Below are 18,569 nucleotides of genomic sequence, written 5' to 3' on the forward strand. Positions count from 1 at the left end.
ACAGTGGGGTTTAGGCACTGTGAGACATCGGCTGTGTGGAGTTTTCTGTACCCCACCTCTAATCTGTACTTTCCTTGAGGAAGAACAGAACCGAAGGCTGTTTGGGGGAAGCAGGTGACTGCATCTGATACAAACTTGCATACCCAACTCAGTTTAGTATTTTTACACAATACAAATTCCTTCACCTGTGAATTTGACTTGTGCCCAGAACAAGGTGTGTGGGCTTTATGGTGCCTTTTTCCCTCATTAACTCATAGGGGATTTATGGACTGCTGATTTATGGACCACTGGTGGCTGAAAAACCACCTCTGACAGCTAGATAAATTACTGATTACAAACTGAGTACGTATCAGGTCTCCAGAATAGTCACGTGCATAGAGACAGAAAGTAGAATGGTGGTTGCCAGGGGACGGGGGAATGGGAGTTGTTTAATGGGGACAGAGTTTCCGGTTGGGAAGATGGAAAGGTTCTGAAAGTGGATAGTGGTGACAGTGCACAAGAATGTGAGTGTAATTAATGCCACTGAATTTACTATTTGAATCATAGTTAAGTGTTTAACATTATGTATATTTTGCCACAGTTAAAAAATTAAAAAAATGAGTGTATATTGAGGGTTGTTTTATTGTAGCTATTTTTATTTTTAGACTTTTTTAAGGCACTGAGGTATGGAAATATTTTTCCATGTGTTTTATGGCTTGAAATATGTAATTTATCCAGCTAAACATGAAATATTGAAAAATGTGTGTCCTTTAGTTTCCTGTATCTACATGCAATTAATAATACGTAAGAATAATTACATTTTGAAAAAAGCAATGAGTATATTTCACAATTCAATTCTACTTTAAGATCTACTTGGAAGTTTGGATATTCAATGCACTAATTTAATTCATCTGAATTGCTTTATTGGATGGCTTGCCAAAATTTTTTAAAGGATTGAAGCATATTTAATTTTAAAATCTTGGCATTTATAGGATAGTGATTTTGAATATTAGCCTGAACGTTGTTTATAAGTAAAAGTTATCAGCATGTATGAATTGTTAGCACTATAAACATATCTCTTTTCTTTTCTCAGGAGCCTCTTTCAGAATTCGTCAGGTCAGAAGAATGATGTTTTTCACTTGGATATTAGAAATGTAAGCGGGATTGGGCAGATCCTGGACTTCATGTACACGTCTCATCTGGACCTCACCCAGGACAATATACAAGTCATGCTGGACACAGCACAGTGTCTGCAGGTTCAAAATGTTCTGAATCTGTGTCACACGTTTTTAAAATCAACCACTGGGGAACAGCCACCTGGCATGCCTTGTCATAACAGTCCGTTCTCCCTGCAAAGCGCCCTGACTCCTGACACTAACTGTGTTATAAATGAAAACTACTCCCCTCATTTACTGCAAGAGTGTTCGGCAGATGTCCAGCACGGGAAGGTCTTGGATGAGTCACACTGTCAGTCTCCACCGTCAGGTAACCTTCATCAGCCGCCAGGTGAAGCATCCAAACAAACCCCTGATACTTTAGACGGCAGCTGCACAGAGCCACCTTTCAGACAGCCAAGTTACTACTACAAACTGCGGAACTTGTACAGTAAGCAGCACTATAAAGCAGCCACTTGTCCCACTCAGGAGAGAAGAACTGAACAGCCTTTCACCTTCAGCACCTCCACAGACCTCACCGCCATGGAAAACCAGCCTTGTGCCGTCAGCCATCCCGAATGTGTCCTAGAGTCTGCTGAGCACTTGCCATCCAACTTCCTGGCCCAGCCTTTGGGTGAATCGGCCCCAGACCCTGAGATGCACAAATCAGGCCCACAACCTACCAAACAGATGAGGCTCAAAAAGGCCATTCACCTTAAGAAGCTCAATTTTCTAAAGTCACAGAAATCTGCAGAGCAAACATCTGAACCCAAGTCAGAGGGCGCTTCAACAAAGAGGGTTGAATGCGCCAGTGAAAACACTATAGAGAAAGCTAGCAGCCAAAGTGCTGAAGAAAAAGAAAGTGAAGAACTCATCAATTCTGAAAGTTTTAATTGCTTCAGTGAAGCCGAGAGGCCTGAAGACCCTGTGGCACTAGAAGACCAGTCCCAGACGCTTCAGTCCCAGAGACAATACGCGTGTGACTTGTGTGGGAAACCTTTTAAACACCCAAGCAATTTGGAGCTTCACAAACGGTCTCACACAGGTACACTGATTCAGTACGCGCAGGCAAAAGGAAAGGAAATAATGCAGACGATCAGACACCACTGCCTGCTTCTGTTTTTGTAAGAAGTTTTGCTATTGCTTGATGATGTCATTGATATTTGCAGGGGAAAAAAATCAAGGAGCATTAGCTACTTTTATTTTATATTTTTGGGATACCTCTTCAAGAATAATCTTATCTGTAGTTTGCAGTAGTTTCCAGCACACTGCCCTGCCTATCTCCTCTTACTTTAATAAATCTTCTGTATTTCTAAAAAAAACAAAAAAAGAATAATCTTAAAGTTCTATAGATGCTTTCATAGAGCCAGTTTCAAAAGATGTCACCCTTTATATTTTTATTTTAATTATGGGTTTATATGATAAACTTTCCATCTCTAAAAGAAGTATAATAAATTACGTTGCTGCACTAAAAATTTCAAATTCTAAAACAGATCAGCTACATTTAGCTGTCTTTTTCTAATTAGATTAAGTTTATTCTTTAAAAGTGTACTGTAGGTTAATTCCGACTAAAATAATTTAGTTTCAGTGATTCTGAAAGTTCTCTGGAAAGAATTTGAATATCAGATTTTAAAAATTGATTTGAGAGGTGGGAGGTAAACTTTTCAATAAGGATCAGCTTTAACCATCTGATATTTTCAAATGAAAATTCTTCCATCGTGAACATTGAATTTTCGAAGTTTTATTACCTTAATTCATACCTCCTCCCATTTCCAAAAAATGTATTTTTTCCAGAAGTTTTTTAATAAGTGTTACACAGTACATGTATGTTACATTATACAATACTTACATGTTACTTTGCTTCTTATACCTAAACATGATGACTCTAATACACATTCCAAATGAATGGCAATTATAAGCGTGAGCAGTAATATGCTACAGCATGCTTCCCGAATAGCTGCTTTTAAGATGCTTGTGTAATTGCGATTATTGATGTGACGTGCTGTTATCACTGATTCCTACTTTGCCTAGGTGTTTACCACCTCAGTGTATTGAGAGAGTTCATATTTATGAAAGCCCTTTATAAATTATAATGTATATAAAGTACCATCATTATTATTGCTAGTAGTTAAGAATTACTCCATATGAAAGCAGTATCTTGACCCAGTTTTGTCCTGAAAACACTTAATTTATAATAGGTCATTCTTTTCACTTAAATTTCTTACAGCCTAATGGTCACTATAATTTTTATTTGAGACCCTTATCTCTTTAGCTTTAAAGGAAAAAAAAATGGTTTCTCCTGCGAGAATATCTATGAATGGCGGTAGCCACACTGTCATGGCAGAGATGCTGTGCTCCCTGGGACATACCCTCTCTATTGAGAAGAGCAGCAGTTGTCCAGTCCTGATCTGGGGAACGCTCGGGTCTGTGAGGCTGGAACTGCTTCCATCAGAGCTTTGGACATGACCTGCCTCTTCTTCTCCTTCTCCCACTAGTGTGCGTGGAGTCGGCTGCAGGCTGCAGGATTTGTGGTGAGGCCATCTTTCTGGTGGCCAGTGAAATATCTAGTCGTGTGTTAGCAGTCACTCAGTTTTCATTCCTCATATGGGCTCTCGTGACAGACACAGGCCACGTAAACAAAAGGGGTCGTGAGAGCAAAGTTTTGAGAACCACTGGACGGGGTTATTAATGCTGGTCACTCACGAGTCTTGGTGACCGGTGGCCTCTTTTCTCAAACCCGCATGTCTCCTCCTGGCGCTTTAACTGAACATTCTCTATTATCCTTACAATTTCAGACATAAATATTGTCCCAAAATGCAGAATTAATACGATTATAAATATTCATAGTCAGGAGCTTCCCACCCACCCCATCCTGAGAAAGCCAGTAAACAGCTTCAAGAAAAGATCACAAGTATCGGGGTGGGAGCCCAGAAAGCTGGCACGCCCCATGCTCCAGCAATGTGAAGGGGGACGTTGGTGGTATTTTTTAAAGACAGTCTTCACGAAGCCACTTATGTGAGGGGAATGGGGAAGATGGAGGGTGTTTGGTCTTCCAAGTCTATTTACTGGAGTATCTTAGATTAAAGGTGGTACCTTGAAGTATACTTTTAAACTGATCATTTTCTAGAGACTATATTCAGATCTGCTGCGCTTTCTTTGTCATCGAGTTCCATTCTCTACAACCTCGTCTATGCCCAGATGTAATTATTCAGAGGTACCAAGTCAGGTGGATAAGAAGCCAGCAGGGGGCACATCTCCCGAAATGACGCCTTGTTTTCCCCTCGGCCTGTTCAACCCAGGCTGAAGTGCGGGGCCTTTTCCCTGTCCCACCTCCTGAGACCCCACTGTTTGGGGCCATCCGTGTTCATACCTCATGCGGTGTGAATGAGAACCTAGTTCTGTAGGAAATCAGAGGTAAAGGGGAGGCAGAAGGACAGGTGAACAGGTTCCTGCCGTTCACAAAAAGTCACGAAAACTCACATTTGATTTTGAACTACACCGAAAGACTGTGTCCAAAACCTAGGAGGGGTTTGAGTGCAAATAAATAAGTTTGACTTCAGCATAGGTTTATATTGGGAGAACAGTTTGATTTTTTAGCGGAAAGTAACCATAGATTTCACTTTCACCCTCTCTGCCGTTCGTGGAAGGGCGACAGAGACGATGAGGGTGTGGAGACCCCCCTTTTCATCCCCTCACGACGAAGAACGCAATGCTCTGCATGAAACGGTGGGGCACAGGAGATGATCTAAACGTTTTAAACAGAAAGTTATTGTGCAAATAATGAGAATGATTTTACAAGCTGTTATTTTGTTTTGTTTTAGGTGAGAAACCTTTTGAATGTAACATTTGTGGGAAACATTTCTCTCAGGTGGGAATACTGTTATTTATTGTTAATAATTGGAAACCTGAAAACCAGTGTTGATTTTTATTACAAATAAGACATGGTTTTGGAGTTGTGAGAGACGCCTCTTAAGATATCTGTACCTTAAAAGACTTCAGACTAAATCAGGAGAAAATAATTTTCAAGAAAACAAATTTCTAGTTCATTGGGGGGAAAAATACCATTTTTTTATAAGTGTGTGAATGTCTCACAGTTAACACCGCCCCCACACCCCAGGATGGATCCAATCCTAGTATATTTCTTCTCTTTCATGAATGAAATAAACCATATTGAACATACACCCGGAGGCTGCAAATTATGCTGGGCTCCAAAACCAGTGTCGTCCTCTGATTGGGACCGTAGATATTAGGATATTGGCAAACAGACCCGTTTTCATTTCCCGCTTCTACTGTTAAGATGTCATATATTCTCTCATCAGCCGGTGTTTGTTGTACCCTCTGATGGGCTGTAGACTGCGCTGGGCACTAGACCTAAAGGAACCTGGAGATCTAATGTTTTAGAGGAAATTTCGAATGTAGGCTTATGGGAACCTACTTCTCCTTCTCAAACAGAGGGTAAAACTCCATCCGCCCTGTGCAGGCCCTGGCATTCCAGAACTCAGTGAGACAGAAGCTGCTTGAGTCCGGTCAGAGCTGGGGACATAGAGACCTGGAGTCCGGTCAGAGCTGGGGACATAGAGACCTGGAGTCTGGTCAGAGCTGGGGACATAGAGACCTGGAGTCTGGTCAGAGCCAGGGGCATAGAGACCTGGAGTCCGGTCAGAGCTGGGGGCATAGAGACTTTCGAGTCTGGTCAGAGCCAGGGGCATAGAGACCTGGAGTCCGGTCAGAGCTGGGGACATAGAGACTTTCGAGTCTGGTCAGAGCCAGGGGCATAGAGACCTGGAGTCCGGTCAGAGCTGGGGGCATAGAGACCTGGAGTCCGGTCAGAGCTGGGGACATAGAGACCTGGAGTCTGGTCAGAGCTGGGGACATAGAGACCTGGAGTCTGGTCAGAGCTGGGGACATAGAGACCTGGAGTCTGGTCAGAGCTGGGGGCATAGAGACCTGGAGTCCGGTCAGAGCTGGGGACATAGAGACCTCGAGTCTGGTAAGAGCTGGGGGCCAGGCCCCACTGAGCCTGGAACAGCAAGAGCAGCACCATCTTTGACACGGAGCCAGCCCTTGGTTTTCCCACGCATCCAAACCTGCAGTCTTAATTACTTTTCCCTCTTCCTACTCCCTGCATGCAGTGATTCACTGAGATTTAGCAATCTCCCTTTGCGTTAAGAGTCTGGGCCGGGCTGTGTGTTATTTATCGTGAGTCTGGGCTGGGCTGTGTGTTATTTATTGTAAGAGTCTGGGCCGGGCTAAGTTATTTATCGTCGAGGAGAATGCCTGGCCCCCACTAAGTGGCAGTAAGTGTTGATGGCCGCCTGGAGTGATCATTCCTTGCCAGCATGGCAGCTGAGGCCGCTTCCCACCAGCTCAGCCTGGGGATCAGAGTGTGGCCTCTAGAGCCACCCAGTCTGGATATGAATCCTGCCTCCGATGTGTACTCTGTCACCTTGGGCAAACTGCCTAACCTTTGACACTTCAGTTTCCTTATGTGCAAAACAAGGATAATAAGATTGTTGACCCAACGGAGTGTGTGACGAAGAAGAAAATGGGTTAATAAGGTCAAGTACTTGTAAACGAAGCGGCACGCAGTCAGTGCTCAGGAAACATTGCCACACACGCACCATTTTAATCTTTGGTGCAGTGGGGAAGCCAAGTCCTGGATTAATGATCATTAGTAATTAGCAATCAGAACTCTGGGTCTCATTTTAGTAATTCTTCACATCGGTAAAAGTTCCCAGGGTAAAAGTTCCCAGGGAACTTTTATACCTCAGGGGAATGTTAGGAGGATTAAATGAAAAAGTGGGCTGGAAAGCCGTTTGTACATTTACATTGTGATAAATCCTGTCCCCTTCTTGCTTGGAACCCTTCCGTGACCCTCCCTTGCTAACCAAGTAATGTCACACCAGGCCTCCAAGCCCCTTGCAGTCTGCCTCAGCCTTCTGTCCTGGCGGTGATGCCCAGACCACCCTCAGAGATTCTGGCTCTGTTGGGTTGGGGGGAGGGGACACAAGAGTTGGTAGTTTGAATGTGGCGATTTTGATGTGTGAGTGAGGCTGGGTCCCACTGCCGCAGGCCTTAGCCTGCACTTTCCCTCTCGAGCCAATAGAAATCCTCCTCTTCTGTGTTAGTGTCTTTCTTGTCAGATTTTGTAAATCTAGAGTTATGTATCGTTACAGTTTTCAGATGTATATTGCTGTTTTATTTCATAGTGAAATGAAGACATTTTTGTGAACAAGGAGGGCTCTTTTAAAAAGTGTCATTCAGTATGTGTGTTGCAAGCGTGCAGTGCCCAAGGAGCTCTGCCATGTGCTGGGGGACAAAGGTGAATGTGGCTTCCGCTGCCTAGTGTTGAGAGGAGGAAACAGGTGTAAAGGATACAGTACAACAAAAAAACATCAGGAGCCCGCTGATGGAGACATGTACAGGGACCAGTGTGGGAAAGACAGAGAGTAGGCGTTTCTGCGTGAACGGGGTGGTGCTTGGGGTGGGGGCATCAACTGTAAAAAACGATAATCCTAGACTGTGATCACAGAATATACATATGTTAGTATAATCTGGACACTGCATCTGCCCAGATCTCAGGAAGGGAGAGTCATACCCCTTCCGTCGAGTAGGAATGAGTCTCCATTTGGTGTGATGTGTCTCCTGTGTGGAATAGGAGCTGGACCATTTGGTGCATCCAGAGGGGAAAACTAAGATAGTGACGGGTGTGGAATGCCTGTCACACGAGAAGCAGGAGAGGAAAACTTGGTGTATGTAGCTGTCTGTGGGTGAGGAGCAGAGTGGTTTCGTCTCTCGAGGCAGAAATACAAACTGAGCAGCTGGTGCAGAAAGTCCGGTTTTCAGAGGTTAGGCGTCCTCCCACAGTGCTGTCTGGAGAGGGTGTCCATCCAGGTGTGATGGAAGGGACACAGCATTCTGTAGGAGGCGGCCAGGGACTTGGTTCCCAGGGTACTGGTGTGGCCTCATGCCAGAGGTGACCAAGTTTCATCCCATCCATGGTGAAAAGGCAACAGTAAGAGTATTTTAATGAACTTTTCCCAAGTTATTAAATTTTCAACTCGAGGTGATCGTTCCCACACTTTTGGTGTTAAATGTTCTTTTATCAGTATAATGATCATTTTTGACATTATGACATTTGACATCTCTATGTTAGTCTCCAGATTTTTTCCCTTTTAATTTTATTGCTTTGTAACATCCTGAAGTCTTACAACTGAACCAGGTGACTTTTAAGATCTGAGATCCCTTTTATCTCTAAAGTTTTATGATTTCCTGACTATTTTTTATATAAGCAATCAGCTGCCATTAGAAGGGTACTCTGATAGAGAACAATATGCTTGGTTCATGTTTAAATGCTGATGTTCAAGTCCATATTAGAAGGAGTTTGCAGTATTTTAAAAATTCCTCAACAGATCTGTTGTAGAAAAGAATCTGTTGTAGTTCTTTTCTGCAACAGAATGTTTCTGTTCCAAATTCTGCTGACTCCATCTTAATTTAAAATGATGTTTGTCTGGGAAGAATAGAAGGCCTTTACTCCTGACGTAGCACAGCTAAACGGCACACAGCAGCCCAGGTGTTGCTGTCCGTAGACAAACGTGAATTAGAATATTCCATCCACTGCAGGGGCCGAGGCTGATTGCTTCTCTCCCAGAGTCTGTTTACTCTTCTGTAAAATGGGAATGATACTGCGTCACGAGGATGTTGTGATGACGATGACATGAGATACGAAAGCCTGTTTGCCACTGCTTAGCAGAGTGTTTCCTCAGCAGTGTCTTCGGATGGAACAGCTGTTACATTACCGCTTGCTGGAGTTTCCAGGGGTCCGACTATCGATAGCTTCTAAGATGTGATCTGTGTACTTAACATATAAATAATTAGAGCATATCCAAGTTGACTAAAAATAAAAACACTTGACTAAACATCAAATAATCTGGGCCCCAGCTTCCTACGTAATTTGGTATAAATTATCTGAATGCATTATTGGACTTTTTTGCCTAAATTTTTCCATTATTTAATCTACGTTTATGTCATTTATCAGACTGCTAGCTACCGCATTTCCCCGAAAATAAGACCTAGCTGGACCATCAGCTCTAATGCTTTTTTCTGAGCAAAAATTAATGTAAGACCCGGTCTTTTAATATAATATAAGACCAGATATAATATAATATAATATAATATAATATAATATAATATAATATAATATAATATAATATAAAATATAATACTAGGTCTTATATTAATTTTTGCTCCAAAAGACACATTAGAACTGATGGCCGGCTAGGTCTTATTTTCAGGAAAACACGATATGCTCCTTTATCTGGGGGAGATATAATTGTTTTTATTATCCATTTCCACTATTAAATAGCTAAAGAAACACTTAAAAAATGGTTTACTATTGCTTATTATAATATGAGTGGAAGACCATTGGATTACATTTGCTTAGAAAACAAGTAATTGTTATGCTTTGTTAAGTAGGAAAAATGCAGCATTGCTAAGAATTGATTCAGAGACTGAATTTCAATCATTATACATAGTTTACAAAATAATGAGGGATCCAATTTAACAGTTGAGCAGATGGTGCTATCGGAATTGTTATATAACTGATGAGCTTTTCTGAAATTTGGAAGTGACTGATTTCGAACAGTCAGCCGTGCATTATCTACACCCCAGTGAGCTGTTTTCTTTAGTGGCAAAGTGACTATTCTCATCCTGAGTACTCAACACAGGCTAGTTTATTCACAGAAACTTGCATGTCCTCAGGTTTTCCCCTCAGACTCACATAAACCACTATTAATTTCTGGCCCAACCATGTACCCGAAGCAACTACTTTATCTGAACCTGTTTTTCATCTAGAAAATAGAGATACTAATACCAGTTACTGAGGGAAATTTGGTAATGCGTGGAAAGGCCTAAGTAGACCAAATGTCTATTGCCGTTGGCATTTGTTGCTTTATTATTGTTATTCATAGTCATCCTATTAAAAGTTAGGTATTTCCCAATATTTTGCCAGGTTCTTTCTCTTCTGTTACCTAAAATAAACCTGAGAGTTTTTCTAAGCCATATTTCTCCTATTCTGAAAGGTAGTATCTCACGCTATGTTTCCCAGAGTCTGATAGACACGAAGAGTCTTCCGTGTTATATGACGTAAAATCAGGATAGCATTATTTACACCTGTACATTTCCACTCACAGGTGGATTTCACACCCATCTTCAAACCTATAACCGTGAACTATCTTTGCATTTTATGTAAAACATAATTTACAAATTTACAAAGCCAAGTTTGTTAGTTGGGTATTACTGTTCATTCCCCCTTTTTGGCATATTTTATGCATAATGTGTGTGCATTATTATCTTTGGGTGTACTCACTCATTTCAGGTTTTTTATTTGTTTAGTTTTTTCACAGAACACTATACAAAGTTAAGTAGGAGGAATGACAGACTGAGACCATTGACTTAAATTATGGCAGTGGAAGCTTTTGTTTCCAAATCCTAACTAGACAGTAGCTTTTTTAATATCAGGCATTCGCAGTCTCAGTTTCACTCTATTTTAGGCAATTTAATATTGATTTCTTATTGATTAGTACATGGAAGTCTATTTTGTGATTTCCATTTGAATGTTATTCTTTGTAAAGCCCTGTGGGGTCAGAAATTTGGAACATAAAGACCCTGCAACTGAGTGACTGCTGCGACTGTCCTCATTTGCATTTTTGCACAAAGGCCAAAATGACAAACCGTCAGGCAGAACAACGGTACTGCCAGAGGAAAAACTGTTTGGAAATGTCTACCTTCCTTATGAACAAAAGCCTGTTTTTTAGGAAGAAACAATGAATATAAAATAACCATGGACAAGCACTACTTTCTTTTTTCAAATGATGCTTGCATATAGATGGTCCAAGTTTAAAAATATACGGAACAATACATCAAGGTCTGTTTAAAATACAAACTTAAGACCACCAGCCTCCCTCACAGTGTGTCGGCCCCTTTAAGAAGCGGCACAGTATGTGCCTGATTCGGACACCCCGGGACACCCCTGGGCTCATGGGCAGCCCTGTGCTCAGGGCACAGACCTGAGACACATCCCTGTTTGGCAGACGCTGGGCGGGGCCGCTCGCCAGTTAGAATTGGGCCGGTTTTGGACGTCCTTGCATGCGGCTCCTTGGAGTTTGTGCGTATGTATCCAGTCTTCATTTGGACTGGAACCTGGCTAAATCTGTCTGTTTTCCCTTTGAATGTACATAACTATTTTTAAAGAAACTCATTATTAGTGTGCTTTTTCTTGTCCTATTTTGCAGGCAGGTAACTTGCAGACTCACTTACGTCGACATTCTGGTGAAAAACCATACATCTGCGAAATCTGCGGAAAGAGGTTAGTGCTGGGCCTATCCTTCCGTCCTTGGGGACAACTCGTGGCAGGTGTCTTTGAAAAGCAGTGTTCTCTGCAGCGGTAGCTCGTGCACAAGCCACATGGAGGCCCCGTGTATCACTAAGGAACACAGAGCCTTTCCTGTGACACACATGACAAAAAGAAAAGATGTTAATTAAAAGAAAATTTACTACAGAAGTCTTAGGAAATGGGATTTTATGTGAAACAAAATTGTTTTATACTAAAGTTTCCATTCTTTCCAAAAATGGCTGTTAAAATAGCCGAATATCCCACAGAGGTGAGTGTCTAGTAGGGAAAGTGAGACTTGCAGCCTGAATGCCCTGACTTCAGGAGAGAGGGTGGTAGGAAGTACCCCAGCCGTGGACCAGGAAAGTGTTTTGGGAGTGAGTCAGCTGCAGAAAAGAAGGAGATTGAGGGCTGCGTGCCGTAGGATTTTGACTTGGGAAATAAGAATTGGCTTGATGACTGACAGCCTGATGGTGGAGGTAGAATCCGGTATGAGGAGACCCGCCTCCTACGTGCACACCAGCCTGCGGCATTGGCCCGCCTGCCCTCGCCGGGGTCGTTTCCCGGGAGCCCACATACTCTGTCATCTAATGGTTATGCTGGAACACAGGCAGCAACCAGGGCCGTGCCAGCCACACCGCCTCATCTTCGTCCATTTAACCATTCAACATTTATTAGGCACCTACCATTGTATGTATGCTAAGTGCTGTAACGGGAACGCAAAAATAAACAGGCCAAATTTCTGACAAGTTCATACTCAGGAGTCGGGGAAAGAGATGGCCGTGGGGACAAAGTCAGAGTCCCCTGATGCTGTGGGAACACCAGGGGAGGGAGCCACTCTTACTTCAGGTCCAGGAAAGCAGTCGTCTCTGCAGATGGTGGAAAACAAAGAAATGAAAACTCCCCGGCCTAACGTGTCTCCCTTTCTGCTGTAGCGACCTGAACACTGCCAGCCAAGTTCAGTGCCCAGGCACTGTGTGCGGCTCATTACAGGTGGCTTGCAGCATAAACCCACCCCCCCACTGCACCTTTCGTCCCTGAATATCTTGCGTGGGATGGTGTTTTAAATGTGAGCCTTTGGAACTCCGTTTGAAAGTAAGGCATGCATTTAAAGTCACATCTGTATGCAACATCTTCCCGAAAATATAACGTATTATTCTACTTTCAAGTGTGGTGGACAGGAAAGAGCTGGGTTTTCACATCCGAGGGCCTGGGTTGGAATTACTGCCCGAGCCATGTGAGTGGCCTTCTCTGAAGAAGAAAGATTTAATGCAATGAGGTAGAGAAAACTGTTTTAAAAGCAAAACACTTGTATCAGTTCCTACTTTCCTTTAAAAAAGAGGAAAAAAGTGAAGATTTTTAAATGCACGTTTCACATGAAATCAGCCCCCTCCGACTACATTCTCAGGGAACGTCAGGAGCAGCTCATGTCCTGCCCCAGTGACTTGCAGTTACAAGGATTTGCAGGGACGGGAAACGGCTGTTGATTGCATTTCCAAATCACGTTACAGGTTTGCAGCCTCTGGCGATGTCCAGCGTCACATAATTATTCACTCGGGAGAGAAGCCGCACTTGTGCGACATCTGTGGCCGAGGTATAGCTGAGCGTTTTCCTTCTTTTGCTTGAACATGACTGATGGAAATGTTCTCAGTCCTTCAGCTGAACACCTGTTATGGTCTCTGCAGGGTTTAGTAACTTCAGTAATTTGAAGGAGCACAAGAAGACACACACGGCTGATAAAGTGTTCACCTGCGATGAATGCGGGAAGTCTTTCAACATGCAGAGGAAGCTGGTGAAGCACCGAGTCCGGCACACGGGGGAGCGGCCGTACAGCTGTTCTGCCTGTGGTGAGTGTCTGGCCCTCCAGGCCAGGCGGTACCCGTCCTCCCCAGCGTGGGCAGCCCGCCGGCCTCCCGCTTGTCCCTGGCTGTTTGGTGTCTCCGACGAGTCACCCTGTCCTCACAGGCAAAATGGAAGTCATGCTGTTGTTTTACCACTTCACATGGTCTCCTCTCATTCATTCCTATGTGTATGTATCAGATGTTTTCTGGGTGTCTCCGAGGGTCCAGAGCTATCCTAAGATGGTACAGGTGTCCGGATGACAGACTGTCCTGGGGCTGCACACTCCTGGCCCCCGGGGGTGGGGCGCAGGCAGTTGGAAAGTGGGACCCCGTGGTGTGTGGCAGCAGGTGCCAGAGCGCAGGGCGCGGGGGTTGCGGGCTTGTCTGTCCTGCTGGAGCACGGGGCGCACACGATGGGGACGAGTGGGAGGGCTTCTTGAGGTCATCTGTTCTGAAGCAGAAGTGATTTCTACGGGCATCTGACCCGTCAGTGAACCAGCTCATCAGGGAAGGAGAGGGAAGCTGACAGCTCGCAGCTTCATGGTACTTTATTGTAGAGACGCAGAAATGGGGACTCCGTTAAGGCACCTGTTACCTGCTCCAGCCTCTGAAGCTGTGTGTGTGTGTGTGTGTGTGTGTGTGTGTGTACACATGCGTGTGCGTTCCTGTGACAAGCAGTTGGCAGTGTGAATAGAATCATGGGTGAGTGAGCAACCATGTTTATGATTTCCTTTATAGAACAAATGGGGAAAACGCTCCGAGTCCAGCTGTGGGAAACTTGGAATACAGCGCTACTCAGAGAGGCTCGTTCTAACTGTAATTGGTCTAAAATAGGGCAGGGCTTCTGGGATGGAACCAGAAGACAACTTTGTTTTTATTTCCCACTTTAATTATATACAGATCTCCTGGATACAAATTTAGGCAACTCCACGACTATTCTGATCACCCTTAAAAAATAAAATTGCATCACTTTAAATCACAAATGCAGTTTCAAATCACTAATATAAAATGTCAGTTACAAATTATAACAACCATCAACTTGATTTAAGGTTAAATCTTCTCTTTTCTCCCAGCTGGGACTAAGACCGCTGCCAGGAGGGAGTGTGGGGGACCTTCTGTCTTCCCCACCTCAGACCCCACCCCACTGACTGTGTTTCTGCCCCTGACAAGCTCAGCTTCGGGAGGTGGGGAAGAGAAAGGGAGAAATCATGATCTTGCATGACAGGTTCAAAATGTTTAAACAACTTGATTGAGGTAAAATTCTCATTCCATAAAATCTACCCATTTAAAGTGAGCGATTCAGAGGTTGTGGTCCAGTCACAGACCTGTGCAGGCTTCACCACGGTCAAGAGTTCAGAACGCTTTCCTAGCCCCTGAGAAGGAACTGCACACCCATTACCATCACTCTTAAAAAATTCCCACCCTCCAGCCGCTGGCCACCGCTGATCTGCTTCCTGGGTCTATGGATTTGTCCGTTCTGGACGTTTCATAGCCACGGAAGCATACAGTGTGTGGTCGTTTGTGACTGACTGCTGTCACTTAGCAGATCTGCTGTGAACATTCATGGACAGCTGCCCCCGTGCCCTCCTCAGGGCTGCGACACATGTCGAGCCTGGCTCCTGGCTCTGCTGTGGCTAAAACTTACCTACACATATGACGAACCCCAACAGCGGTGCTCCCCTTCTGCCCAGCAATCGCACTCCTGAGAGTTTCTCTTAAGGAAACAAGGAGAAGAACAACATCACATGGAGAAGCAAATAGGTGGGAGCAGCCCAAACGTGCGACACCAGAGGGATGGTTGTGAAGCTGTAATCCACAGAATACCACATGGCTGAGGCAAACGTGTATTGCACAGACAGTACAGCAAACTAGACACGCTTTCACTGGTGTTAAGTGAAGGCAACTGAGCTTGACCTTATGGGCAACATGCAGAAGTGACAACACAGAGAGAGTCCCTATGGTGTGTTTCAGTAGTTTGTATGCAGAAATATAAGAAATAATAAACGGAGCCCCTTTCAAATGGAGCCAGGGCTGCCGTCCCAGAGGAGCTGCCTTGCAGGTCTTATGCCTCAAATCTTTGGAATATTAAAATGGGGCCCTTTGCACAGAGCCTAAAGTAACATTGTGCCCCAAAGAACTGTTTGCAAAGATCACAAGAAGGCAGATACTATGACTACTGGACTGAAAATTAAAAACTTTGTTTAGAATTAGCGTCACTATGTGAGCTTCTCTGCAGCAGTAGAAATGCCTTCCTTCTGTGGATGTCACTGGTCCCCTTCCCTCTCTCATAAATACCCACTGCCTATGTCTCCTGATAGGAACACTGCTTGGGCTTCTGTCTGAATCAGTGCTTCCCAAATAGCTATTCTTTGATATCAAATAAATGCTTGTTGCCTCTCACTTGAAAGGCATTTTATTTTTAGGTTAACAGAAAAAAGTGCCCAAAATTTAACAGATGGGCATTGACATCTAGTTTTGTTCAAAGGCGGTTTTAGCTAGCCCACATTGCTTGACTAGGGCTGGGTCGCGGAGAATTCAGATGGAGTGGCATATGGTTAGGAGAGAAGTCCTAAGTATATGTGCACATCAACTGTGTAGTTCTCCATACTTTGGAAATACAGCATGCCTCTGATAAGGTGATTTATTGATTTTTCTCTTCTGATCCCCTTACCTGCTCTAATTGTGGAACTTGATCCCCTACCTGGATCCTATACACAGAGAGAGGAAATAGAACCAGGAGAAGTATGTGTCAAGTTATGTTAAAAGCCAAATACAGAAGTGCCTTTAGAAAAGATGTTTCTAAATTGTAGATTGGCCGGTGTTACACTTAAGGAAATTTAAACAAAACTGACAAGGTTTCCCAGCACGCCGGAGCCGGCAGGGGCCGGCCGCCTGGCTTAGCCTGCACGGGCTCCTGTGCAGGGAGAGTCTCCGGGAGGCTCCGAGACACCCAAAGCCAGAGGGCTGCGCAACGGGGATCAGAGGCCCGGTCCCGCTCAGCGCACGTCACAGCGAGTCGGGCCGCGTGCTGGAAGGGGCGGCGTCCTCCCAGGATGGCCACTTCTGAAAAGGTCCCTCTCTCGTTGTCCAGGAAAGTGTTTCGGGGGGTCGGGGGACCTCCGCCGGCACGTGCGCACACACACCGGGGAGAAGCCGTACACGTGTGACATCTGTAACAAGTGCTTCACCCGCTCGGCCGTGCTGCGGCGGCACAAGAAGATGCACTGCGGGGCGGACGACGCCGGCCGCGACGCCCTGGAAGAGCTCACCCACGCCGTGGACGCCTCTGACCTCGAGAAGTCTCAGGGCTCAGATTCCTTTTCCCAGGACGTGTCTGTGACTTTGATGCCCGTGTCTGTGAAGCTCCCCATGCACTCGGTGGAACATGGAGGGGCAGAATTTGAGGGCCACTCTGCCAGCTCCTACTGTAAGTTCCGGTCCACAGCTCAGCCTCCTGGAGCCACTGACCAGGACAAGCTCGGTTTGGATCCTGGCAAACTCGCCAAGGCCCCGGGGCAGCCCGCACAGCCTCAGGCCTTCGCCTATTCGGCCGTGGACGCCTCCCCCGGAGACGCGCCGCTGCCGGCCGATGGCATGTCCGGGACCCGCGCGTCCCTGGCCGCTCTGGACAATCACTGTGGCGACCCCCTGGGCAGCCGGGCGGCGGGCACGGCTTACAGGAACTCGGAAGGCCAGTTTTTCTCCAGCATGACTCTGGGGGTTAGCGATGAAGACGCTGCAGAATGAAAACGAGCTGGACCAGTGATGGCCGCGCGCGCTTCTCAACCTCAGCGGCTTTTTCCGAGTCCAGCAGGCGGTACCAGGGAGACAGCCATTTCCCCTTGAAGGCGTCTAACTGGCCCCAGAACTTGGACCACGTCCCCCCTGACATGGCTGCTAACAGGACGCCGCTGGAGCTCAGGGTTTGGGAAGAAAGGCCGGTGGGCTCAACGGGAAGCAGGCACGAGGGTGGGGGTCTTACGTCACAGAAGCCAAAAGCCTGAGAAATCAGTTCACAGACGTCAGCTATGGCAGAGGGCAGACTGGGGGTCAAACTACTGTACATTTTGGTCATGTTAAGGGAAAAAAAAAAAAAAAAATATATATATATATATATATATATATATATGATAATACAGATATTTTTGCATTTTCACATGACTGAAGTTTGTAGCATTTTGTATTTTTATTTACACAGAGATTTTATTTGTATATGAAACTCATACTATAATTTAATTTGAATAAATGAAACTTTCTATATAATGTGTGTTTCCTCCAGCATTCATATTAATCTAAAGACCATAGTGGGATAAAAGTAAGTATCACAAGGGCAGGACTGACAATGCAGCAGGGAGTTGCTCCTGTCTTCTATGTGACACAAGAGCCAGGACTTCCTGGAAGGCTGCTTCCTCTGGGATTCCCCTCAGTCCCTGGCTGCTCCATCTCAGATTCCTTCTCCCTCCCCTCAGCGCATACCTAGAAGTTGGGGTGCCCCGGGTCACAGGCCCTGGAGCCTTCCCTGACCTTGCGCTCTCCTTATACCACCTCTTTGTGTCCAACGACCGTAAGTGCCATTTGCTTATCACTCCCGAACTCCTGTCCGCCCTGGGCCTCTCCCGAGAACTCTAGATTCTTATACCCAACCGTGTGCCCTTCAGCTCCATCTTAATGCCCAGGAGACACCAGACTCCTCCTCCTCTCCCCTACTTGGGCCCCCCATTAAAAGGCAATCCCTTTCTTCCAGTCGCTCAGACTAACCAGTTTCCCCACTGCCACCAGTAAACATTTATGGAGTGCTTCCTGTATGCCGGGTGCTGGGCTTTCCCAAGCCTCCAAGGGCAAGAGCCTCCTGGGCTGAGGGAACTCTCCTGGAAAAAATTTGCTTGATCAGGGTAATAAGACTTTAGGGGGAAATTAGGGAAAAAATTCTAAACCGAAGCTCTAATTCATATTCCCTGTCTCTTCCCTTTCTGCCTCTATCACTCTGCCTGAAGCCTTAACCTAAATAAGGAAAACTTCCAAGTGGTGCGGCCTGGAAGTGTGAGTGCATCCTTGGACAGCAAATGATCTGTCACCTCACAGATACTGTCCGTTTAATCCCGTGGCACCCAATGGGGTAGTGCACCGTGTACATCTTGGTTTATTTCCTTCCAGACGTCTTGCTCTGCACTCAGATACAAATAAATTTACCACTTAAACATTTTC

The 18,569-nt window shown here is 45.1% G+C and overlaps 1 protein-coding gene across 1 annotated transcript in view; it reads left to right on the forward strand.

Annotated features, from left to right (window-relative positions):
- ZBTB49 (zinc finger and BTB domain containing 49) overlaps window positions 1–17,441 on the forward strand; it is a 25,146-nt gene extending 7,705 nt beyond the window's left edge. Inside the window, exons 3-8 of the mRNA XM_033106013.1 lie at window positions 1,073–2,178; window positions 4,955–5,001; window positions 11,426–11,499; window positions 13,035–13,117; window positions 13,209–13,370; window positions 16,456–17,441. Coding sequence (XP_032961904.1) covers window positions 1,073–2,178; window positions 4,955–5,001; window positions 11,426–11,499; window positions 13,035–13,117; window positions 13,209–13,370; window positions 16,456–17,111 — 2,128 coding nt within the window. The 3' untranslated portion in view covers window positions 17,112–17,441. The remainder of the gene's footprint in view (window positions 1–1,072; window positions 2,179–4,954; window positions 5,002–11,425; window positions 11,500–13,034; window positions 13,118–13,208; window positions 13,371–16,455) is intronic.
- The last annotated feature ends 1,128 nt before the right edge of the window (window positions 17,442–18,569 follow it).

This window comes from Rhinolophus ferrumequinum, chromosome 5 (assembly GCF_004115265.2).
Source record: "Rhinolophus ferrumequinum isolate MPI-CBG mRhiFer1 chromosome 5, mRhiFer1_v1.p, whole genome shotgun sequence".
Classification (NCBI taxonomy): domain Eukaryota; kingdom Metazoa; phylum Chordata; class Mammalia; order Chiroptera; family Rhinolophidae; genus Rhinolophus; species Rhinolophus ferrumequinum.